General features: G+C 42.7%; 1 protein-coding gene across 3 annotated transcripts in view; it reads left to right on the top strand.

Moving 5' to 3' along the window:
- Positions 1-26,338, top strand: part of TLN2 (talin 2) — a 242,376-nt gene that overhangs the window by 111,816 nt on the left and 104,222 nt on the right. For all 3 annotated transcript variants that reach the window (XM_067471232.1, XM_067471233.1, XM_067471234.1), the window contains 10 exons: positions 2,782-2,858; positions 2,953-3,133; positions 5,757-5,870; positions 5,993-6,101; positions 8,625-8,833; positions 11,687-11,785; positions 13,691-13,858; positions 18,284-18,578; positions 19,725-19,891; positions 22,730-22,858. In XM_067471232.1, the coding sequence (XP_067327333.1) occupies positions 2,782-2,858; positions 2,953-3,133; positions 5,757-5,870; positions 5,993-6,101; positions 8,625-8,833; positions 11,687-11,785; positions 13,691-13,858; positions 18,284-18,578; positions 19,725-19,891; positions 22,730-22,858 (1,548 nt within the window). The remainder of the gene's footprint in view (positions 1-2,781; positions 2,859-2,952; positions 3,134-5,756; positions 5,871-5,992; positions 6,102-8,624; positions 8,834-11,686; positions 11,786-13,690; positions 13,859-18,283; positions 18,579-19,724; positions 19,892-22,729; positions 22,859-26,338) is intronic.

Raw genomic sequence — 26,338 nt, 5'->3', positions numbered from 1 at the left:
AAGGTCCGCCCTTGTGCATCATGTGGCAGGGCTCAGGGTGCATTGCAGCAGGTGGTCAGTGGTTTGCTCTTCTCCGCACTCGCATGTCGTGGACTCCTCTTTGTGGCCCCATTTCTTGAGGTTGGCTCTGCATCTCGTGGGGCCAGAGCGCAGTCTGTTCAGCGCCTTCCAAGTTGCCCAGTCTTCTGTGTGCCCAGGGGGGAGTCTCTCATTTGGTTCTAGGTTTGGGCCTGCCACTTTTGGACTCTCGCTTGCTGAGGTGTTCCAGCTAGTGTCTCTGTAGATCTTAGAAAACTATTTCTAGATTTAAGTCGTTGACATGCTGGCTGATACCCAAACACGGGATGAGCTGGAAATGTCTCTGCCTTGGTCCTTTCGCTATTGGCTGCCACTTCCCAGCGGATGTCAGGTGGTGCAATACCGGCTAAGCAGTGTAATGTCTCCCGTGGTGTAGGGCGCAGACACCTCGTGATAATGCAGCATGTCTCATTCAGAGCCACATCCACTGTTTTAGCGTGGTGAGATGTGTTCCACACTGGGTATGCGTACTCAGCAGCAGAGTAGCATAACGCAAGGGCAGATGTCTTCACTGTGTCTGGTTGTGATCCCCAGGTTGTGCCAGTCAGCTTTTGTATGATGTTGTTTCTAGCACCCACTTTTTGCTTGAAGTTCAGGCAGTGCTTCTTGTAGGTCAGAGCACGGTCCAGAGTGACTCCTCCCAGGTATGTCAAGATTCCATTTTCCCCAAACTCCACCAGTGTTCACATTTGGGCATATTGAGTATTCGTGTAGAGTTTGGTCCAGATCCATCATCGTTTGAATCCACAGTCATCTTTGGATGTAGGTGAACTACAACTCCCAAACTCAAGGTCAATGTCAACCAAACCCTTCTAGTGTTTTCTGTTGGTCATGGGAGTCCTTTCTGCTAAGTTTGGCCCAATTTCATCATTGGTGAATGATCAAATTGGGCCAAATTTCATCATTGGCCCCATTTCATCATTGGCCCATTTCATCATGCTCTTTGATTGTAGGTGAACTATAAATCCCAGCAACTACAACTCGCAAATGACAAAATCTTTTCTTTTTTTTTTTTTAGTGAAGGACATACATTGGGTTGTTAGGTGTCTTGTGTCCAAATTTGGTGTAAATATCTGATATGCAGGGTGTATTTTCATTTACTGGACCAAATACCCAATACACCCAAATTCAAATACTGGTGGGGTTGGAGGGAAGATTGATTTTGCCATTTGGGAGTTGTAGTTGCTGGGATTTATAGTTCACCTACAATCAAAGAACATTCTGAACTTCACCAATGATGAAATTGAGCCAAACTTAGCACAAAGGACTCCCATGACCAACAGAAAACACCAGAAGGGTTTGGTTGGCATTGACCTTGAGTTGTGGAGTTGTAGTTCACCTACATCCAAAGATGACTGTGGAGTCGAACAATGATGGATCTGGACTAAACTCTGGCACGAATACACAATATGTTCAAATATGAAGAGTAATGGAGTTTGGAGGAAATAGACCTTGACATTTGAGAGTTTTAATTGCTGGGATTTATAGTTCACCAACAATCAAAGAGCATTCTGAACTCCACCAATGATGGAATTGAACCAAACTTGACACGCAGAAATCCCTTGATGAACAGAAAATACTGTAAGGGTTTAGTGAGCATTGACCTTGAGTTTTGGAGTTGTAGTTCACCTACATCCAGAGAGCACTGTGGACTCAAACAATGATAGACCAAACTTGGCACAAATACACAATATGTTCAAATATGAACAGTAATGGAGTTTGGAGGAAATAGACCTTGACATTTGAGAGTTGTAATTGCTGGGATTTATAGTTCACCTACAAGCAAAGAACATTCTGAACTTCACCCATGATGAAATTGGGCCAAACTTAGCACAAAGGACTCCCAGACCAACAGAAAACACCAGAAGGGTTTGGTTGGCATTGACCTTGAGTTTGGGAGTTGTAGTTCACCTACATCCAAAGATGACTGTGGATTCAAACAATGATGGATCTGGACCAAACTCTTCACAAATACTCAGTATGTCCAAATGTGAACACTGGTGGAGTTTGGGGGAAATAGAATCTTGCCATTTGGGAGTTGTATTTGCTGGGATTTATAGTTCACCAACAATCAAAGAGCATTCTGAACTCCACCAGTGATGGAATTGAACCAAACTTGACACGCAGAACTCCCTTGATGAACAGAAAATACTGGAAAGGTTTGGTGGGCATTGACCTTGAGTTTTGGAGTTGTAGTTCACCTACATCCAGAGAGCACTGTGGACTCAAGCAATGATAGACCAAACTTGGCACGAATACACAATATGTTCAAATATGAACAGTAATGGAGTTTGGAGGAAATAGACCTTGACATTTGAGAGTTGTAATTGCTGGGATTTATAGTTCACCTACAAGCAAAGAACATTCTGAACTTCACCCATGATGAAATTGGGCCAAACTTAGCACAAAGGACTCCCATGACCAACAGAAAACACCAGAAGGGTTTGGTTGGCATTGACCTTGAGTTTGGGAGTTGTAGTTCACCTACATCCAAAGATGACTGTGGAGTCAAACAATGATGGATCTGGACTGGCTAACTAGGGAAAGTGCTTACTATGCTTCCCTCCCAAAAACTATACAGTAAAAAACAAACACTTCTAACTAAGGAAAGCATAAAATGGTAAAGTCTTTGTTGGTGTTGACAAAATCTATGGATTTAGGGATGGGAGGCTAAGAGGAAGGCTCTCTTGATCTCTTTTGCAGAAGCAAAGCAAGGACCGTTTCGGGCTGGAAGGGGATGAGGAGTCGACGATGCTGGAGGAGTCCGTCTCGCCGAAAAAGTAGGTTCCGTGACGCGCCTGAATCTGGTTTGGGCTGCCGGAGAATCTGGTTTGTGGTGTGCAACGCAAACCTCCCTTTCCCTTCCCTTGGCAGGTCCACCATCTTGCAGCAGCAGTTCAACCGGACCGGGAAAGTGGAACACGGGTCGGTGGCCCTGCCGGCCGTCATGCGCTCGGGGTCCACGGGGCCAGAGCCCTTCAACGTGGGCAGCATGCCTTCGCCACAGCAGCAGGTCACCGTGGGGCAGATGCACCGTGGGCACATGCCCCCCTTGGTAAGCAGGAGGGGGCGCCACCCACCCAGGAGTCCCGTTGACCCTTGAGGCAGGGAGAAACAGACATACCTCCAACCTCACCAGTAGGCTTGGGCGATCCAGTTCGTTAATTTCGTAATTCGTTATTGATTCGTATTTAAATTAGCTTACGATCCAATATCGAGCCATGCAGGAAGAGTGTGAGGAGTCATTAAGAATCAAAACAATTTTTTCCAATTTTCGTAATTATTTCGTAATTATTTCGTAATTATTTTTGTATGTCTGGTGCATTATATTGTATATTATATTATATTACTATATTATTATTATATTATATTAGGTAAAGGTAAAGGTAGTCCCCTGACAATAAGTCCAGTCGTGTCTGACTCTGGGGAGTGGTGCTCATCTCCATTTCTAAGCTGAAGAGCCGGCGTTGTCCGTAGACACCTCCAAGGTCATGTGGCCACTGGCATGACTGCATGGAGCGCCGTTAGGGTTATATACAATTATATTATAATTGTATATTATATTATATATACATTATATATATATATTATATATACTATAATATATATATATATATATATATATATGTATTATAATTGTATATTATAATATAATATATTATAATATAATATAATAGTATATAATAATATTATAATAATATAATATAATATATATAATATAATAAATTATTATATTATATTATATTATATATTTAAAATAAATAAAATAAATAAAAAATAAATAATATATATATAATTGTATATTATATTATATATACATTATATATATATTATATATATATATATATATTATAATTGTATATTATAATATAATATATTATAATATAATATAATAATATATAATATATATTATAATAATATAATATATATAATATAATAAATTATTATATTATATTATTATTTTTTATTTAAATAGATAAAATAAATAATATATATATAATTGTATATTATATTATAATATAATATAATAATATATAATATATAATGATGTGACTCAGGTAACAGAGATTGTCTTACACAGCAATTGAAGTGTTAATAGCAGTCTTTAATGAGTCTCTAACTGAAAAGAGCACTTAACAGCAGTGCAATTAGCAAAACAAAACAGCCTCAGGTAAACAAAGAAGTGATAAGCCGGATCTTCCAGGACTTGAGCTCAGCAAAAAGGAAAACAGGAGTAAACAAGAGCGTGTGGCAAACACAGAATCAAAACAGCTTCTAATCAAGCATAGTCCAGAACAATAAACAAGTCCGATAAACAGTAGCGTAGTCCAACGACGATTCCAAGCATCGCTCTTCTGCAACTGGTATTGCACAATTCAAGAGAGATATTGACAAGCTGGAATGTGTCCAGAGGAGGGACACATCCAGAGAGCACTAAAATGATCAAGGGTCTGGAGAACAAGCCCTATGAGGAGCAGCTTAAGGAGATGGGCATGTTTAGCCTGAAGAAGAGAAGGCTGAGAGGAGATATGATGAGAGCCATGTATAAATATGTGAGAGGAAGCCACAGGGAGGAGGAGGGAGCAAGCTTGTTTTCTGCTTCCTTGGAGACTAGGACGCAATGGAACAATGGCTTCAAACTACAAGAGAGGAGATTCCATCTGAACATGAGGAAGAACTTCCTGACTGTGAGAGCCGTTCAGCAGTGGAACTCTCTGCCCCGGAGTGTGGTGGAGGCTCCTTCTTTGGAAGCTTTTAAACAGAGGCTGGATGGCCATCTGTCAGGGGTGATTTGAATGCAATATTCCTGCTTCTTGGCAGAATGGGGTTGGACTGGATGGCCCATGAGGTCTCTTCCAACTCTTTGATTCTATGATTCTATGGTAGTAGATACGTTGCTGTGACGCTGAGCCTCAACATATAATAATAATAAAATATACAATAATATAATATAATATAATATAATATAATAAATTATTATATTATATATAAATATTATATTATTATAATATATAATATTATAATAATATTATAATAATATAATATATAATAATATAATATAATTATAATATAATAATATAATATAATATACAACAATATAATATAATAATATAATATAATATGTTATTATATTATATATATATTATATTATTATAATAATATATAATATAATAATAATAATATAATATAATATAATATAATATAATATATAATAATATAATATATAATATAATATACAATAATATAATATAATAATATTATAATTTAATATACAACAATATAATAATATAATATAATATAATGTAATGTAATGTAATATAGTTGTTGTTTGTTTTATCACACCAACAGTCAACAACAGAGGGAGAGGGAAGCTTCAGAAGTTCTCCCTGTCCCATTTGGAGGTGTTTTTTAGCATATTGCGTGATCGCGTCCGCCATTAACGAATCGATTCGTATATTTACGAAATTTCGTAAACATCAAAATTTTGAAATTTGAAATTTCGGAAATGCTCTCGGATTAGAAACGTGGGCGCCCCCTAGAGACGAAATGAGATTAGAACCAAATTTTTTCTCGATCAACCAAGCCTAGTAGGCAACAATTCAGTGTCATAAAAAACCATACACTTAAAATAGACGGTCTGTCTGTCCGTTGCTAATTCCTCTCCGCTTCCCTTGCAGACTTCTGCCCAGCAAGCCCTGATGGGGACCCTCAACACCAGCAGACAGGCCGTCCAGCAGGCTCAGGCCGACCTCACCGAAGTGGACAGCCTCCCGCCGCTGGGCAATGACATGGTGGGTCTTCCGTCCCCAGATGCCCATCGGGAACCCCTGGATCTTTCCTCTCCAGGTTTTGGTGCACAACTTGCCATGTGCCACCTTTGGCGACTAACCTGGGACGCGGTCTTCTCTTCCAGGCTTCCAGAGTCTGGGTCCAGAACAAAGTGGACGAATCCAAGCATGAGATACACTCCCAGGTGGATGCCATCACTGCAGGGACGGCCTCTGTTGTCAATCTGACGGCAGGTAAATATAATAATGTATTGTCGAAGGCTTTCATGGCTGGAATCACTAGGTTCTTGTGGGTTTTTTCGGGCTATAGAGCCATGAAGAAGAGACATACTTTAGAAATAGATTGAAGGAAATAGAGCCATGTTCTAGAGGACTCTTGTCTGCTGGAGCTAGGTGTGAATGTTTCAACTGACCACCTTAATTAGTGGGTTGTTGTAGGTTTTTTCGGGCTATATGGCCATGTTCTAGAGGCATTCTCTCCTGACGTTTCGCCTGCATCTATGGCAAGCATCTTCAAAGGTAGTGAGGTCTGTTGGAACTAGGAAAAAGGGTTTATATATCTGTGGAATGGCTGGGGTGGGACAAAGCACTCTTGTCTGCTGGAGCTAGGTGTGAATGGGTTGTTGTAGGTTTTTCCGGGCTATATGGCCATGTTCTAGAGGCATTCTCTCCTGACGTTTCGCCTGCATCTATGGCAAGCATCCTCAGAGGTGTGAGGTCTGTTGGAATTAGGACAATGGGTTTATATATCTGTGGAATGGCTGGGGTGGGGCAAAGAGCTCTTCTCTGCTGGAGCTAGGTGTGAATGTTTAGCTGATCACCTTCATTAGCATTTGAAGGTCTGCCTGAGCCTGGGAAAATCTGTTGCTGGGAGGTGTTAATCTGTGCCTGGTTTTTTCCAAACAATCTACAAACCCACCAAAAAAATCCAACAAATGCTACGTTCAGCAAAGGACAAGAGGGATCGTCTCAGCTCTGCAGGAGTCTACCATTGTATACCATGCAGCTGTGGACAAGTCTACATAGGGACCACCAAACACAGAAATGCCCAGACACGCATCAAGGAACATGAAAGGCACTGCAGACTCCTTCAACCAGAGAAGTCAGCCATAGCAGAGCACCTGATGAACCAACCTGGACACAGGATATTATCTGAGAACACAGAAATGCTGGACCACACCAACAACCACCACGTCAGACTACACAGAGAAGCCATTGAAATCCACAAGCATGTGGACAATGTCAACAGAAAGGAAGAGACCATGAAAATGAACAAAATCTGGCTACCAGTATTAAAAAACTCTAAAATTATAACAGCTATTAACAACAGAGAGGAAAAAACCAGGCACATCTTAACACCTCCCAGCAACAGATTTTCCCAGGCTCAGGCAGGCCTTCAAATGCTAATGAAGGTGATCAGCTAAACATTCACACCTAACTGCAGCAGGGAAGAGCTCCTTGCCCCACCCCAGCCATTCCACAGATATATAAACCCATTGTCCTAATTCCAACAGACCTCACACCTCTGAGGATGCTTGCCATAGATGCAGGCGAAACGTCAGGAGAGAATGCCTCTAGAACATGGCCCTATAGCCCGAAAAAACCCACAAGAACCTACTAAAAATAATATAATAATAATAATAATAACACATGTTGCCACCCTATACCCCGATCTGGTTTGCAATCGACCAGGAGGACCTCTGTCTTGTCAGGATTAATCTTTAGCTTGTTCATCCTCATCCAGACAGCCAGAGCGGCCAGGCACTCGTCCAGCACTCGAAGGACTTCCTTGGAGTTAGGTGGAAAGGAGTAGTAGAGTTGCGTGTCATCTGCGTAGAGATGGCACCCAACTCCAAAACTCCGGATGACCTCTCCCAGGGGTTTCATGTAGATGTTGAAAAGCATGGGAGACAGAAGGGAGCCTTGCGGGACCCCACAGGTCAAAGGCCAGGGGTCCGAGCAGGCATCTCCCAGCTTCACCATCTGGGATCGACCCTCCAGGAAGGACCAGAGCCATGACAAAAACGTGCCCCCGAGACCCATCCCAGAGAGTAGACCCAGAAGGATACCATGATCGATGGTATCAAAAGCCGCTGAGATGTCCAAGAGGACCAGCAGGGTCACACTCCCCCTGTCCAGCTCTCTACGGAGGTCATCCACCAAGGTGACCAAGGCTGTCTCGGTGCTGTGACCAGGCCTGAAACCAGACTGACTGATCTAGGTAGTTGATGATTCCATCATGGCTTCAAACTACAAGAAAGGAGATTCCGCCTTGAACATGAGGAAGAACTTCCTGACTGTGAGAGCCGTTCAGCAGTGGAACTCTCTGCCCCGGAGTGTGGTGGAGGCTCCTTCTTTGGAAGCTTTTAAGCAGAGGCTGGATGGCCATCTGTCAGGGGTGATTTGAATGCAATATTCCTGCTTCTTGGCAGAATGGGGTTGGACTGGATGATGGCCCAGGAGGTCTCTTCCAACTCTTTGATTCTATGATTCTATGTCATCCAGAAAACCCTGGAGCTGGGAGTCCTTCTCCCCCTCTTCCTCTTCCTCCTCCTCCTCCTCCATTTCCTTCTTCTCCATCTCTTCCTCCTTCTCCTCCTCTCCTTCTTCGTCCTTCTCTTCCCCCTCCTTTTCTTCTGCCTCTCCTTCTCCTTCTTTTCCATCTTTTTTCTCATCCTCCTCCTTTCTTTCTCTTCATCCTTCTCTTCCCCTCTTTTTTCTCCTTTCTTCTCCTCCTTCTCTTTCTTCTCCTCGCAGGGGACCCAGTGGACACAGACTACACGGCCGTGGGCTGTGCCATCACCACCATCTCCTCCAACCTGACGGAGATGTCCAAAGGGGTCAAGCTGCTGGCCGCTCTGATGGATGACGAGGTGGGCAGCGGGGAGGACCTCCTCAAGGCTGCCCGGACCTTGGCCGGAGCCGTCTCGGACCTCCTCAAAGCTGTGGAACCGGCCTCCGGAGAGGTGAGATCCGGGGTCGGTGGCAACCAGCCAGAGCCTTGACCTCGTGTCGAAGATGGACAGAAACATCTTGCAGGCTGCAGTTGAGAAGTGTCCTGTTGCATGGTGGATATGGGGGACTTCATTTCCATAGGGTTTGCTATTATTATTAGGCTTGGTTGATCATGTTCGTTAGTTTCTAAACTCGTTATGAATTCGTATTTAAATTAGCTTTCGATCCAATATCGAGCCATGCAGGAATAGTGTGAGGAGTAATTAAGAATCGAAACAATTTTTCCAATTTTCGTAATTATTTTCGTATGTATTATTATATTATATTATAATTGTATGTTATATTATTATAATTGTATATTATTATATTATATTATATTATTATTATATTATAAGTTATAATTGTATGTTATTATATTATATTAATATAATTGTATATTAAAGCACCCCTGACAGATGGCCATCTATTCTTAATAATAATAATAATATAATATAATATTAAAACTATTATTATTATATATTATATTATATTATATTATTATTGTATATTATTATATTATATTATATTATTATTATATTATGTTATAATTGTATGTTATTATATTATATTAATATAATTGTATATTAAAGCACCCCTGACAGATGGCCATCTATTCTTAATAATAATAATAATATAATATAATATTAAAACTATTATTATTATATTATATTATATTATATTATTATTGTATATTATTATATTATATTATTATTATATTATATTATATGTTATAATTGTATGTTATTATATTATATTAATATAATTGTATATTAAAGCACCCCTGACAGATGGCCAGCCATTCTTAATAATAATAATATAATATAATATAGAATAATAATAATAGTTGTAAGCTGCTGGGCCAGGAAGACGATTAGCTGGGTTAAGACAAGCTGTCTTAAAGCGTTTTAAAGACTGGATTCCTGTAAGTGCGGACTCCGTTCTGACTTGGGATTGTTTTTGGATGGACATCTCATTCTGACTTCATCTTCTGCTTTTGGACGTGCTCTGGGCTTGGGACAGTTTTCTGATAATATAATATAATATATAGAGTTGTTGTTAGTTGTATCACACCCACAGTCAACCACAGAGGGAGAGGGAAGCTTCAGAAATTCCCCCCGTCCCGTTGAGAGGATTTTTCCGCGTATTGCGCAATCGTGTCCGCCATTAACGAATCGATTCGTATATTTACAAAATTTCGTAAATATCGAAATTTTGAAATTTGAAATTTCGGAAATCCTCTCAGATTAGAAACGCGGGCGCCCCCGAGATATGAAACGAGTTTAGAACCAAATTTTTTCTTGATCAACCAAGCCTAGAGAATAGATTTTAGATTGCTATAGATACATACATTGATTGATTGATTGATTGATGAATCACTAGATAGATAGATGAATAGAACAGAATGAATAGAATGGGCGGATGGACGGACAGACAGACAGACAGATACCGGAGACAAATAAATACATCAATCAAGACAGATGGACAGACAGACGGACGGGGACACACACACCACGGAGACAAATAAATACATCGATCAATACCTTTTTTATTGAAAAAAAAAACATATTTGAACAGATAATAATTGTCTATTGTAGGCATTCATTATAATAACATATTTCTATATTATCCTCTTTCTTTACAGGTGTATTCATATTACATTTTTTATTATTTTTTCTTTAATTGAAATGCTTCAAAATATAATTCCAAGTTTGGTAACCCCCACCCTAATTCTTCCTGGTTCATATAGTATACGTTTGAGATTCTAGGTTTCTTTTTGCTCAAGATCCCTTCTCTGATAGTCCTATCCCAAGTTTTTATTTGCCTTGGATTAATTTCTAGTGGGAGAACCTGAAATAAATACATTAATTTTGGAATTAAGAACATTTTTGCTGCTTTTATTTTACTAAAAATATTCAACTTTTTTTCCTTCCATCTTTTCATGGTCTTAAGAACTTTTTTCCGCGCGTCTTTATAGTTACTCTTCTTCATCTTATCTATGTTTTTTTTGTATTGTCACTCCCAAGTATTTTATTTTTCCTTTCCCCATGCCAATTTCAGTTATTCTATCTATTTCCACTTTTTCTGATTTATCTACTTTGAAGTACATAATTTCTGGTTTCTTTATATTGACCCTCAATCCTGCATTTCTCTCGTAATCACTTAGTATAATTTTTAGTTCCCTTATTCCTTCTAGGGGATTGGATAATACCACCATAAGATCGTCCGCATAAAGATTTAATTTAGCCTCCAGTCCCTGCCCAAATTTACATCCCTAATACCTTTATTGGTTAATACATAGATAGATTATACATGCATGACTGGATACATCGATTATACATGCATGGCTACATAAACAAATACATGGATACATTGGTGGATGGATGAGTAGACAAATAGATAGATAGATACCAGACACCAAGAAATACATCGATGAATACCTTCATTGGCAAATACATGGATGAATGGATGCATTAATTATACATGGATGGATAGATATACATAGATGGATATATTGGTGGATGGATGGGTAGAAAGATACACTGATGGATGACTAGATTTTACATAGATATAGATGGATTGATTGATTGAACAAACTGATTGATTATACATGGATTGATTGATTGAACAAAGATCATGCTACATAGTGTTATTATTTTGTGACACTCCAAGGGGAAATGGGGGAGCTTTACCCACGGCATTTATACTGACTTCTCGGAGAGGGGAGGTTGGCTTGGTCTTGCTTCAGTGCTGTGATTGGTGGAGGTTCTCAAAAGGAGGATCCTCATGCTCTGATCTCACTTCCTGTTGGTTTCCTGCCTTTCCAGCCGCGCCAGACAGTCTTGACGGCCGCCGGGAGCATTGGCCAGGCCAGCGGGGAACTCCTCCGGCAGATTGGGGAGAACGAGACCGACGAACGGTTCCAGGTGAGGCAGCCAAATAGTCCGCACGTGTCGTATGCAGGAGTGTCTTACCTACAAAATTGTGTAGGTTGCGCCCAAGCCAAGCTGGATGTAGATTGCTGCATAGGACATAGATGTTATCGCGCATCCTTCAAAGCTTGGAAAGTCTAGCATCCCCAAAAGGCTTGTCCATTATGGGGGATTTGGGGTTGGAAACATCTGTGATATACAGTAAATAAGCTCTGGAATAGCATTGACAAATAAGTGGCGTCTGCTTAGGAATCTTGAGGTCCTCCTGTACAGATCTATGGCCAGTGTCCACCAGAAGCTTGACCATTGATTCTTCGTACAGGACATGAAGGTGCCTAGAAAGGACATACCTGCCAAATTCGCAAAAGCTAGACTATATGTGTGGATGATCAACTGTATCGTCTAACACAGCGGTTCTCAACCTGGAGGTCACAACCCCCAGAGGGGTTGCCTGTCCATTTTGGAAGGGTCGTGAGGCCGCCTCCGTTGGCCCCGCCCCAAGGGCGTGGGCCAGGCAAGGTCTCCTTCGCGTGAGGCCTGGCCTCGTGCAAAGCCCACCTGGCCTGCCTCGCACTCTCGCCATGCTTCATCTGACTATTTTTTCTCTGGTGAGAACTTTATATCCCAACACCCAGAAACTGGTTTCGCTTTGCTTGACTGCCTCTCGCCCTTATCTCTCGAAGCCTAGTAGAACAGCGAAGGCCTTGGTTGAGCTGTCTGTTTTGGCTAAATTCCAGTCATCTGTCTATGTGCTCGTTATCTATCTGCTCATTAATTTTTCCAGGTGACAAGTTGTTTTCAAACCCCAAATCTTGGGAACTCTCTGGTTCAGGGAGTAAACTAGCATCCTTATACCCTGTAGGAACATTCTGAACCAGTATCCCTATTTCATTCTCTGCATTAATATCATTGACCATACCATTTTGACCATTGGTGACATCATTCCCCACATCAGAAGCACCTTGATCCTGAAACACAAACACAGGCTGAACTCCCAACAACATGACTACTAGATGGTGAATCAGACAGGAGCCCAGTCTGAAAATACTGGCTTTGAGCCAATATCTAATGGCCCATGTAGCAAAATTGCTACTCTGTGTTAAATTTTTGGTGTATAGCTCCATATTTACATATGGCAGATAGGGAAGAATAGGCACAGACAGGGTAGCAACAGCAGAGATAGGATTCATTTGCATATGGAAGCCGATTGGTCATATGCAGATTAGCGTAGGCCCAGGATTTGAAAAGGCTGCTAGGCCAAAATGACAGTTGGAGAGAGAGAAGAGTTGAACATTCCAAAGGGGCGGAGCCAAAGTTTAAAAATAGGCAGTTAGAGAGTCAAAAGAGAGTGTTAGGGATTCCTGTTTGTGAGAGACAGTTAGGAACTTCTGTGAGATAAAAGAGTTAGGAACTCCTGTTAGAAATAAGCAGTTATGAAGATGTGTTAAAGACTTCTGATATATAGAAGCAGTTAGTTAAATAGAGCTCAAGTTTTAGGAACATAAAGAAAGCCAGTGGTGCTTTAGTCAGAATATAATTTCAGTCAAGAGTGTGTAAAGCAAGTAACATGTTTGTGAATGTGAAACATTGAAAGTCTATTTCAGAAAAGTAAACCAAGTATATGATACTGACTGTAAGCCTCAAGATTGCAACAAAACACAAATGTAACCACAAGTGTTGGAGCCAGTAGTTATAAATAAACTGTGTTACTTTGTTATACAGAAGAGTGTCTCATTGTCTGTACAAAGGTTAAACAGCACACAGGAAGACTCAGCTAATATAAAAGAAGAAACTGAATCCTTATAAGAGTAAAGAGGTTTTCCTTAAATAAAGAAATAGTCTCCCTCCCTCGCTACAGCCTGCTACCAAGCCCTTGTTGACATTTCTCCTCTCCCGCAGGATGTGCTGATGAGCTTGGCCAAGGCGGTGGCCAATGCAGCCGCCATGTTGGTCCTGAAGGCCAAGAACGTGGCGCAGGTGGCCGAAGACGCCGTCCTGCAGAACAGGGTCATTGCTGCCGCCACCCAGTGCGCCCTCTCCACCTCCCAGCTGGTGGCCTGTGCAAAGGTGGGTATCCCGCCCTGCAAGGGAGGAGGGTCTCCAGCATAGATGCCTCATAATTGACTCCAATCTGATTCTCACTTTTTGAGGCTGAATGACCTCTCCAAAATAAAGATGTACATTAGATCCGTGTAATATGGTAATCTTAGCACTGAACCAAAGGCAAAGGAGAAGCTGTTTCAGAAGCTCCTCCCATTTATATAAGGGTCACCATTGTATGTTGCAGTTGTATGTCATGGGACTTGAGCATCCGGGGATGGGGGTCCAGCAGATAGTGAGGGTCCACCGTCTAGAGATTCCCATTTATATAAGGGTCACAGTTGTATGTTGCTATTAGATGTCATGGGACTTGAGCATCCAGGGATGGGGGTCCAGCAGATACTGAGGGTCCACCGTCTAGAGATTCCCATTTATATAAGGGTCACCATTGTATGTTGTCATTGGATGTCATGGGGCTTGAGCATCCGGGGATGGGGGTCCAGCAGATACTGAGGGTCCACCATATAGAGATTCCCATTTATATAAGGGTCACCATTGTATATTGCCATTGGATGTCATGGGACTTGAGCATCTGGGGATGAGGGTCCTCCATATAATATTCCCATTTATATAAGGGTCACCATTGGATGTTGTCATTGGATGTCATGGGACTTGAGCATCCGAGGATGGAGGTCCAGCAGATACTGTGGGTCCACCGTACAGATATTCCCATTTATATGAGGGTCACCATTGTATGTTGCCATTGGATGTCATGGGACTTGAGCATCCGGGGATGGGGGTCCAGCAGATACTGAGGGTCCACCGTATAGATATTCCCATTTATATAAGGGTCACCATTGTATGTTGCAGTTGTATGTCATGGGACTTGAACATCCAGGGATGGAGGACCAACAGATACTGAGGGTCCACCATATAGATATTCCCATTTATATAAGGGTCACCATTGTATGTTGCCATTGGATGTCATGGGACTTGAGCATCCGGGGATGGGGGTCCAGCAGATACTGAGGGTCCACCGTATAGATATTCCCATTTATATAAGGGTCACCATTGTATGTTGCAGTTGTATGTCATGGGACTTGAACATCCAGGGATGGAGGACCAACAGATACTGAGGGTCCACCATATAGATATTCCCATTTATATGAGGGTCACCATTGTATGTTGCCATTGGATGTCATGGGACTTGAGCATCCGGGGATGGGGGTCCAGCAGATACTGAGGGTCCACCGTATAGATATTCCCATTTATATAAGGGTCACCATTGTATGTTGCAGTTGTATGTCATGGGACTTGAACATCCAGGGATGGAGGACCAACAGATACTGAGGGTCCACCATATAGATATTCCCATTTATATAAGGGTCACCATTGTATGTTGCCATTGGATGTCATGGGACTTGAGCATCCGGGGATGGGGGTCCAGCAGATACTGAGGGTCCACCGTATAGATATTCCCATTTATATAAGGGTCACCATTGTATGTTGCAGTTGTATGTCATGGGACTTGAACATCCAGGGATGGAGGTCCAACAGATACTGAGGGTCCACCATATAGATATTCCCATTTATATAAGGGTCACCATTGTATGTTGCAGTTGTATGTCATGGGACTTGAACATCCAGGGATGGAGGTCCAACAGATACTGAGGGTCCACCATATAGATATTCCCATTTATATAAGGGTCACCATTGTATGTTGCAGTTGTATGTCATGGGACTTGAACATCCAGGGATGGAGGTCCAACAGATACTGTGGGTCCACCATATAGATATTCCCATTTATATAAGGGTCACCATTGTATGTTGCCATTGGATGTCATGGAACTTGAGTATCTGGGGATGGAGGTCCTGCAGATACTGAAGGTCTACCGTATAGATATTCCCATTTATATAAGGTTCACCATTTTATGTTGCCATTGGATGTCATGGGACTTGAGCATCCGGGGATGGAGGTCCAGAAGATACTGAGGGTCCACCGTATAGATATTCCCATTTATATAAGGGTCACCGTTGTATGTTGCCATTGGATGTCATGGAACTTGAGCATCCAGGGATGGTGATCCAGAAGATACTGAGGGTCCACCGTATAAATATTCCCATTTATATTAGGGTCACCATTCTATGTTGCCATTGGATGTCATGGGACTTGAGCATCCGGGGATGGAGGTCCAACAGATACTGAGAGTCCACCGTATAGATATTCCTATTTATATAAGGGTCACCATTGTATGTTGCCATTGGATGTCATGGGACTTGAGCATCTGGGGATGGGGGCCCACCGTATAGATATTCCCATTTATATAAGGGTCACCATTGTATGTTGCCATTGGATGTCATGGGACTTGAGCATCTGGGAATGGGGGACCACCATATAATATTCCCATTTATATGAAGGTCACCATTGTATGTTGCCATTGGATGTCATGGGACTTGAGCATCCGAGGATGGGGGTCCAGCAGATACTGAGGGTCCACCATATAGATATTCCCATTTATATAAGGGTCACCATTGTATGTTGCAGTTGTATGTCATGGGACTTGTACATCCAGGGATGGAGGTCCTACAGATACTGAGGGTCCACCGTATAGATATTCCCATTTATATGAGGGTCACCATTGTATGTTGTCATTGGATGTCATGGGGCTTGAGCATCCGGGGATGGGGGTCCAGCAGATACTGAGGGTCCACCGTATAGATATTCCCATTTATATAAGGGTCACCGTTGTATGTTGCTATTGGATGTCATGGGACTTGAGCATCTGGGGATGGGGGTCCACCGTATACATATTCCCATTTATATAAGTGTCACCATTGTATGTTGCCATTGGATGTCATGGGACCTGAGCATCCAGGGATGGTGGTCCAGAAGATACTGAGGGTCCACCGTATAGAGATTCCCATTTATGTAAGGGTCACCACTGTAATGTCATGGGACTTGAGCATCCAGGAATGTCAGTCTGGTAAATACTGCGGGTTCACCATATAGATATGCCTTTTTTCTATAAGGGTCACCATTGTAATTTGCTATTGAATATCAGGCTTGAGCATCCAGGGATGTGGTCTGGTGTGTACTGAGTGTCCACTATATAGATACTTCCTTTTATGTCAGAATCCCCATCATAATGTTATTGTTGCAACCCAGAGCAGGAAACTGGACCCTCAGACAACCATCCACCACACTTGAATAAAGCAGGAAAACAATCCTGCTTTATTGATGAAAGATGAATACAAAATAGAGGAAATATGCAAAGGTAAAAAGTCAGCAACAAGAAATGCCCATAAACAAGATCATAAAACCCACAGCAAAACTGCTGAATCCTGGAACCTGTTAGCAATCCACTAACCGTACTTGGAACAACTAGAAAACCTCCGAGGAACAAGGCCACTTGAATCAGGAGACCTGCAAAAGCTTGCACATGAATCTGGAACGATGCCTGGTCTGAAGCTGCATTCAGGCCAGGCATACTTAAGGCCGAGAAATCTATTGCGAGACACGCCTGACGTCTTTGTTTGCATTTCTCTCAATCTGGCTGACCTACGTAAACTTTGTGCTTCTCCCCGGCTCTGCCAAATCTGCCCCCGCCTATCCTCATTAGGCAGACCAGGTGTCAGATTCTCTGGAGAACTAAAGTTGGGAGGAAAAGGGAGTGAAACGTCTCCGCTTGGCTCGGAATGCATGTTCTCGTGGGAATCTTGACTTTCACTTTCCAAGGCTGTAGGATTTTCACTACTCAAACCATCATCATCTAAATTGGCCTCAGAATTCACATTGACATCAGGAAATACAATCAGAGAATCAGGTTCAGGTTCACACACAGGCTGAACCCCAACAGTTATGGGACTTAAGCATCCAGGAACGTCAGTATTGCTTATGCTGAAGGTCCGTCATATAGATCAGTGGTTCTCAACCTTTCTGACACCGGGACCCCTAAATATGGTTCCTCATGTTGTGGTGACCCCCAACCATGTTGTGGTGACCCCCAACCTCGCCTGCATCGTGTCCTTAGATGGCGAGAGCGCAAGGCAAGCGAGGCAGGCTTTGAGCGAGGCCAGGCCTCATGTGGAGGACCCCTCACCTGCCCTGTGTCCTCGTTGGATGACTAGAGTGCGAGGCAGGCGAGGTGGGCCTCACCTAGCCCACGCCCTTGGGGCAGGGCCAATGGAGGGGGCCTCGCGACCCCTCCGAAATGACTAAGCGACCCACCTGGGGGTCGCGACCCCCAGGTTGAGAACCACTGATATAGATATTTCCTTTTTTATAAGAGTCATCATTGTGCATTGCCACTGGATGCCATGGGGCTTCAGCACCAGAGGATGTGGGTCCACCTTATAGATGTCATTGGATGCCATGGGGCTACCGAGGACCCACCGTAGAGATACTTCTGGGGGTCCGGTTTCCCTTCCTGACACGTCTTTGGGGTCCCACAGGTGGTGAGCCCCACCATCAGCTCCCCGGTCTGCCAGGAGCAGCTGATGGAGGCAGGGCGGCTGGTGGACCGGTCAGTGGAGGGCTGTGTGAGGGCGTGCCAGGCGGCCACTGACGACATAGAGCTGCTGAAGCAAGTGAGCGCGGCAGCCGGCGTGGTCAGCCAAGCCCTGAGTGACCTCCTGCAGCACGTGCGGCAGTTCGCCAGCCGCGGGGAGCCCATCGGCCGCTACGACCAGGCCACCGACACCATCATGTGCGTCACCGAGAGTATCTTCAGCTCCATGGGGGACGCCGGTAAGACTACCCATGGGGCAGTGGTGGTGGGGCGGGGGAGGACTCTTCTCCTTGCGTATTGCCTTCTTCTACTAAAACAGACATTTTGAGACCATAACATATTTGAATGTCCATTAAATTATTTTAATTTTATTATTAAAAATTACAAAATTACTTTTTCCGAACCTTGTTTTTTAAGAACCCAACAAGACAGCAATTGGATAATTCCAGTTTAAGCAGAAGGATAGAAAGAATATTCAGAAATGCCTTTTAAATGATTGAAAACATGTTATTATTATAATAATAATAATAATAATAATAATAATACTGTATATACCTGAGTATAAGCCTAGTTTTTCATCTTATTGTTTTTCATCTTTAGAGTAAAACAATAAATTTACTACTACTACTAATAATAATAATAATAAAGTAAAATAATGGAAATGCAATAATAATGTAACAATAGAGTACAATAATAAATTTAATAATAGAGTAAAGCAATAAATGCCATAATAAAGTAAAATAATAAATGTAATAATAATAATAATAATAATAATAAAGTAAAATAATGGAAATGCAACAATAAATGTAATAATAGAGTAAAATAAGAAATGTAATAATAATAATAATAATAATAAAGTAAAATAATGGAAATGCAATAATAAATGTAATAATAGAGTAAAATAAGAAATGTAATAATAATAATAAATAGTGTAAAATAATAAATGTAATAATAAGAATAATAATAATAATGTAAAATACTGTAAATATAATAATAATAGAGTAAAATAATACATGAAATAAAATTAATATATTAATAATAATAATACTAATAACAGAGTACAATAATAAATTTGACTCGAGTATAAGCTGAGGCGAGCTTTTTCAGCCTAAAAAGGGGGCTAAAAAATTAGGCTTATACTCGAGTATATACAGTACTTGTTGTTTGTAGGAATCCTTGGACCTCCAGCATGACTTTAAGGTCAACATCTACTACAAGGTGATTGCATAATTGCAATGGAGGACCTACTTGATGTCTCTAGGAATCCTTAGGACCTCCAGCATGACCTTATGGCCAACTCCAGCTGGACTCTGGCCATCGTGTTGTGCTGGACGTCTGAGAGATTCCTTCTTGTTATCATCGTTTCTAACCCTGTTCCGTCGCAGGTGAGATGGTCCGCCAAGCCCGGGTCCTGGCCCAGGCGACCTCTGACCTCGTGAATGCCATGCGCTCGGACGCCGAGGCGGAGATCGACATGGAGAACTCCAAGAAGCTCCTGGCAGCCGCAAAGCTCCTTGCCGACTCGACCGCCAGGATGGTGGAGGCTGCAAAGGTACCCCAAGAAAAGCCACGAAAGAGAGAGAGTTGAGGGGCAGTTATTGAAGTCATGGGGAAGGCATGTAAGCAAAAGCAGTTGTTGTTTATTTATTTTATTTGTTTACTTTGTTTTATACCTCACCGTCTCGCCCTCGTTATGAGATTCAGAGCGGCTAACAGTTGGCAGTGTTTCAATGTCATTTGTTCTTATTTATTTGTGTGGTCCAAGATTGCTGGTTGACCTACATTACCAGCTGTACATAATAATTACCACCATAATTACCCTTTAGAGTAGCATAACGGCTTCTGAGGAGATCTACTGTATTCTAAAAACCCATACAGTTATACCCTATCGGGCGTGGTCCAAGATAGCTGGTTGACCTACATTACCAGCTGTACATAATAATTACTATCACAATTACCCTTTAGAGCAGCATAACGGCTTCTCTCCAACCTGCTCCTCAGAGCAGAGCCTTTGAACATATATCTCCTCAGAGAAAAAAGCTCTCCAGAACTGTATTCTAAAAACCCATACAGTTATACCCTATCGGGTGTGGTCCAAGATAGCTGGTTGACCTACATTACCAGCTGTACATAATAATTACCATCATAATTACCCTTTAGAACAGCATAACGGCTTCTCTCCAACCTGCTCCTCAGAGCGGAGCCTTTGAACATATATCTCCTCAGAGAAAAACCTCTCCAGAACTGTATTCTTAAAACCCATACAGTTATACCCTATTGGGTGTGGTCCAAGATTGCTGGTTGACCTACATTACCAGCTGTCCATAATAATTACCAGCACAATTACCCTTTAGAGCAGCATAACGGCTTCTCTCCAACCTGCTCCTCAGAGCAGAGCCTTTGAACATATATCTCCTCAGAGAAAAAAGCTCTCCAGAACTGTATTCTAAAAACCCATACAGTTATACCCTATCGGGTGTGGTCCAAGATAGCTGGTTGACCTACATTACCAGCTGTACATAATAATTACCATCATAATTACCCTTTAGAACAGCATAACGGCTTCTCTCCAACCTGCTCCTCAGAGCGGAGCCTTTGAACATATATCTCCTCAGAGAAAAAGCTCTCCAGAACTTTATTCTAAAAACCCAGACAGTTATGCTCTGTCGTGTGTGGTCCAGGATTGCTGGTTGACCTACATTACCAGCTGTACATAGTAATTACCATCATAATTACCCTTTAGAGCAGCATAACGGCTTCTCTCCAACCTGCTCCTCAGAGCAGAGCCTTTGAACATATATCTCCTCAGAGAAAAAGCTCTCCAGAACTGTATTCTAAAAACCCATACAGTTATACCCTGTCGGGTGTGGTCCAGGATTGCTGGTTGACCTACATTACCAGCTGTACATAATAATTACCATCATAATTACCCTTTAGAGCAGCATAACGACTTCTCTCCAACCTGCTCCTCAGAGGACATCGAGAAAAAGCTCTCCAGGACTGTATTCTAAAAACCCATACAGTTATACTCTATTGGGTGTGGTCCAAGATTGCTGGTTGACCTACATTACCAGCTGTACATAATAATTACCACCATAATTACCCTTTAGAGCAGCATAACGGCTTCTGAGGAGATCTACTGTATTCTAAAAACCCATACAGTTACACCCTATCAGGTGCGGTCCAAGATTGCTGGTTGACCTACATTACCAGCTGTACATAATAATTACCATCACAATTACCCTTTAGAGCAGCATAACGGCTTCTCTTCAACCTGCTCCTCAGAGCAGAGCCTTTGAGCATAGATCTCCTCAGAGAAAAACCTCTCCAGAACTGTATTCTTAAAACTCATACAGTTATACCCTATTGGGTGTGGTCCAAGATTGCTGGTTGACCTACATTACCAGCTGTCCATAATAATTACCAGCACAATTACCCTTTAGAGCAGCATAACGGCTTCTCTCCAACCTGCTCCTCAGAGCAGAGCCTTTGAACATATATCTCCTCAGAGAAAAAAGCTCTCCAGAACTGTATTCTAAAAACCCATACAGTTATGCTCTGTCGTGTGTGGTCCAGGATTGCTGGTTGACCTACATTACCAGCTGTACATAGTAATTACCATCATAATTACCCTTTAGAGCAGCATAACGGCTTCTCTCCAACCTGCTCCTCAGAGGACATCGAGAAAAAGCTCTCCAGGACTGTATTCTAAAAACCCATACAGTTATACCCTATCGAGTGTGGTCCAAGATTGCTGGTTGACCTACATTACCAGCTGTACATAATAATTACCACCATAATTACCCTTTAGAGCAGCATAACGGCTTCTGAGGAGATCTACTGTATTCTAAAAACCCATACAGTTATACCCTATCAGGTGCGGTCCAGGATTGCTGGTTGACCTACATTACCAGCTGCACATAATATTTACCATCATAAGGTTTTTCTTCAACACACACACACACTTCGTCCTGTTACAACTTCGTGTAACACAGATTATTCCGTTTCCCCTCTTCCCTGGAGAACAATGAACTGCTTTTGCTTAAGGTGGGTGGGGGGGCATTAAACTGCATTAATTCTCTAGTACAGATCCCCCAATTGTTACTCAAGGGGCAAGACATTTATGTTGGAAATAATTCCAAGTTGAGTTTATATTTAATTTTTCCTATTTGTGGAAAATGGTGAATTTTAAGAATTATGTTCACGTTTCTCAATTTGTTTGGAGCCGGGGAAGAAAGCCAACAATGGTGGTGGGTTTCCTCCATCCCCACCATTTAAAGTCCAGATTTTAGGAATCCAGTTATACCACTTACATAGTGTCCATTTCAATCTCCTTTTCCCTGCTGTTTGTATGCCAGTTGTGTGTTTCTTAATGTGTGCGTTTTGACAGGGAGCGGCGGCCAACCCGGAAAACGAAGACCAGCAGCAGCGTCTCCGGGAAGCGGCCGAAGGCCTGCGAGTGGCCACTAATGCGGCCGCCCAAAACGCCATCAAGAAGAAGATCGTGAACCGGCTGGAGGTCAGAATGATTTTCCATCACACTTTAATAGCTTTGGCTGAATGTAGAATATGCCGAAGCAACTGAATGTGTGGCTCCGTTTGCCTTCCATCATCACTCTGGAACTTTAAGGCGGTGAATGGACCTCATGGAAATAAAATGGCACATTGGCTCGAATGTAATGCTCACCTTTTTGGGTTAAATGACCTTCCCCAAATGAGACTGCGCATTAGATTCGCATCATGCGGTGATCATGTTAGCACCGAGCCAAAGCAAAAGACGAAGCCGCTTCAGGAGCTCCTCTTTAAAGGATATCATTATTACAGTAGAGTTGTTGTCGAGCAATTTAGAATGGCTGTGGATAGTGAGATCCAAGCCATTGTGGGTTTGGTCTGGTCAGAAAAAGGAAAACAAAACCAGTTTCTGGGTGCCGCTATCCATTAATCAAACGCCAGGTCCCAGAGCCAAGTCTTCACTTGTTTTCTAAAGGACAGGAGGGAGGGGGCCAACATGATGTCCCTGGGGAGAGAGTTCCACAGATGGGGGGACACTACCGAGAAGGCCCTGTCTCTCAACCCCACCAACTGCGTTTGTGATAATGGTGGGATCGCGAGAAGATCTTAACCTTCATGATGGTTCGTAGCAGCAGAATTCAAAACAATCTTGACAGATTAGAGCAGGGGTCCTCAAACTTTTTAAACCGGGGGCCAGTTCACTGTCCCTCAGACCGTTGGAGGGCCCGACTATAGTTTTTTAAAAAATCAATTAAAAAATTCCCTATGCACATTGCAGATATCTTATTTTGCTGTGTGGAAGATTCTTTCTCGCCCTCTTTAGGCAGTAATTCCAGGAGCAGAGAATGGGAAATCTTCCTATTTCTAGTCTGAACAAAATCTGGCTACCAGTATTAAAATAGACTCTAAAATTATAACTGTAAATAAGGAACAACACTCAAACATAGGGGAACTCTAGACAAGAAACAATCGGGGCCAGTTAATCACCTCTCAAGACAGGATTCTCCCTAAAAACTGTCAGGCTATGAAATGGTCATCAAGGTGGCCAATTGAAACATTCATACCTACCTCCAACAGACAAGAGTTCTTTCTCCCACCCTGGATCTTCCACAATTTTTCTAGTTAAAGGTTTTCCTCTGACATGAAGTCCAGTCGTGTCTGACTCTGGGGTGTGGTGCTCATCTGCATTTCTAAGTTGAAGAGCCGCCGTTGTCCGTAGACACCTCCAAGGTTATGTGGCCGGCATGACTGCATGGAGCGCTGGGGCAGCTTCCCTTGGCAGGCTCCCACTGCCCATCGGGCCCAATGGGCAGCGTGCCAAGGGAGGAGCAGTACCGTGTGGCCTACTCCTGCGTAAAGCACCTCATAAGGTGCTTTACGCACAAGTAGGCTGCGCGGAGAAGCTGCCCTTGGCTGGCTCACGTTGTCCATCGGGCCTGACAGATAGCGTGAGCCTGCCAAGGGAGGGGCACTGTGTGGGGGGAGGTGCTCCTCCTCCGCAGGCCGGATAAGTGCCCTTGGTGGGCCAGAAGTGGCCCGCGGGCCGTCGTTTGAGTACCCCTGGATTAGAGAGATGATTGGTCAAAACTAACAAAATGAAGTTCAACAGGGACAAATGCAAGAGACTCCACTTAGGCAGACAAAAACGAAATGCAAAGATACAGAATGGGGGACGATGAAGCCTGGCTTGAGAGCAGTACATGTGAAAAAGATCTTGGAGTCCTCGTGGACAACAAGTTAAACATGAGCCAACAATGTGATGTGGCGGCAAAAAAAGCCAATGGGATGTTGGCCTGCATCAAGAGGAGCCTAGTGTCTAGATCCAGGGAAGTCATGCTCCCCATGCTCTATTCCGCTTTGGTTAGACCACATTACCTGGAATATTGTGTCCAATTCTGGGCACCACAATTGAAGGGAGATCTTGACAAGCTGGAATGTGTCCAGAGGAGAGCGACTAAAATGATCCAGGGTCTGGAGGACAAGCCCTATGAGGAGGGGGTTAAGGAGCTGGGCATGTTTAGCCTGAAGAAGAGAAGGCTGAGAGGAGATATGATAGCCATGTATAAATATGTGAGAGGAAGCCACAGGGAGGAGGGAGCAAGCTTGTTTTCTGCTTCCATGGAGACTAGGACGCAATGGAGCAATGTCTTCACACTACAAGAAAGTGTCAGAGTATTGACGCTTGCCAGCAGAAGGATTGCTAGATCAGCAGACACTGTGTTCAAAATGAGGACTCTGCAAGATTTCAGTTACAACAGAAAACTAAGTTGTACTAAGTACATCTACTCACGTCTATTCACAGCAACCTACAGACAGGAATTCCTAGGCAAAAACAACAGTCTCTGAACATCTGCTTATCTGACTTCTGGCTGAGACCAGATCCTCCCTCTTCTTCCCAGCCAGAGAACACTATATCATTTCTGTCAAGGTTACAGTTTCACAGCCTCAGCACAGTATTTTCTTATACACAATAGAGCAGAATAGAATCCATCTTGAAATACATAGAAGCACATTGAAAAACACACATACATCTATACATATAATAAAAGTCAAAGTTTGTATGCGGCGGTGCGACCGGGTATGTGCCAGCTTTCTGATTGGCTGCCACTGTGGTGCTATTTGCATATGGACTCTGATTGGCCAGCTGCAACAGGAGCCCCTGGTGGAGAAAAGGGTTCATGACAGAATCGGAGACATGAGAGAAGGAAATTTGCATATGGTCTCTGATTGGCCAGCCACAATTCCAAGATTCCGAGATGACAAGAGAGGAAAGGAAAAGGCCAGAGGGGGCTGCGTCAGAAAATTACCAAGACAGATCAAACTTGGCACACAAAGCCCCCATGACCCACTCTACATCCTACTGCAGTTTGGAGAAGGATGAACCATGGATGATGGGACTTGCAGTACCATCACTCACTTTTTGAGACCGCTGTGAATCTCATCCAATGACTGATCAAGACCAAAATTGGCACATAGACCTTTCATGACCCACTTTATGTCCTGGTGTGGTTTGGCTGGGGATGGACCATGGATTATGGGACTTGCAGTACCTTTGCTCAATTCTTGAGACCACTGCAACCCTCATCCAATTACCGATAAAGACCAAACTTGGCACACTGAGTCTCCATGACGCACTCTACGTCCTGATGTGGTTTGGAGGAGGATGCACCATGGACGATGGGACTTGCAATACCTGCATTCCCTTCCTGAGAACATTACAACTGCCAACAATGATGGATCAGGATCACAATTCGCATAGAGAGCTCGCATGACCCACTCTACATCCTGCTGCGGTTTGGAAAAATTTGACAATGGATGATGGGACTTGCAGTCACTTCACTCACTTCCTGAGACCACTGAGACCTTTGCCAATGACTGATCAAGATCAAACTTGGCACACAGAGCCCCCATTTATTTATTTATTTATTTATTTGCTTTATTTTTATACCGCATTTTTCAGCCTAAATCGGCGACTCAATGCGGTTTA

The sequence above is a fragment of the Anolis sagrei genome, chromosome 9 (assembly GCF_037176765.1).
Source record: "Anolis sagrei isolate rAnoSag1 chromosome 9, rAnoSag1.mat, whole genome shotgun sequence".
NCBI lineage: Eukaryota > Metazoa > Chordata > Lepidosauria > Squamata > Dactyloidae > Anolis > Anolis sagrei.
This window is presented reverse-complemented; position numbering and strand designations above follow the sequence as displayed.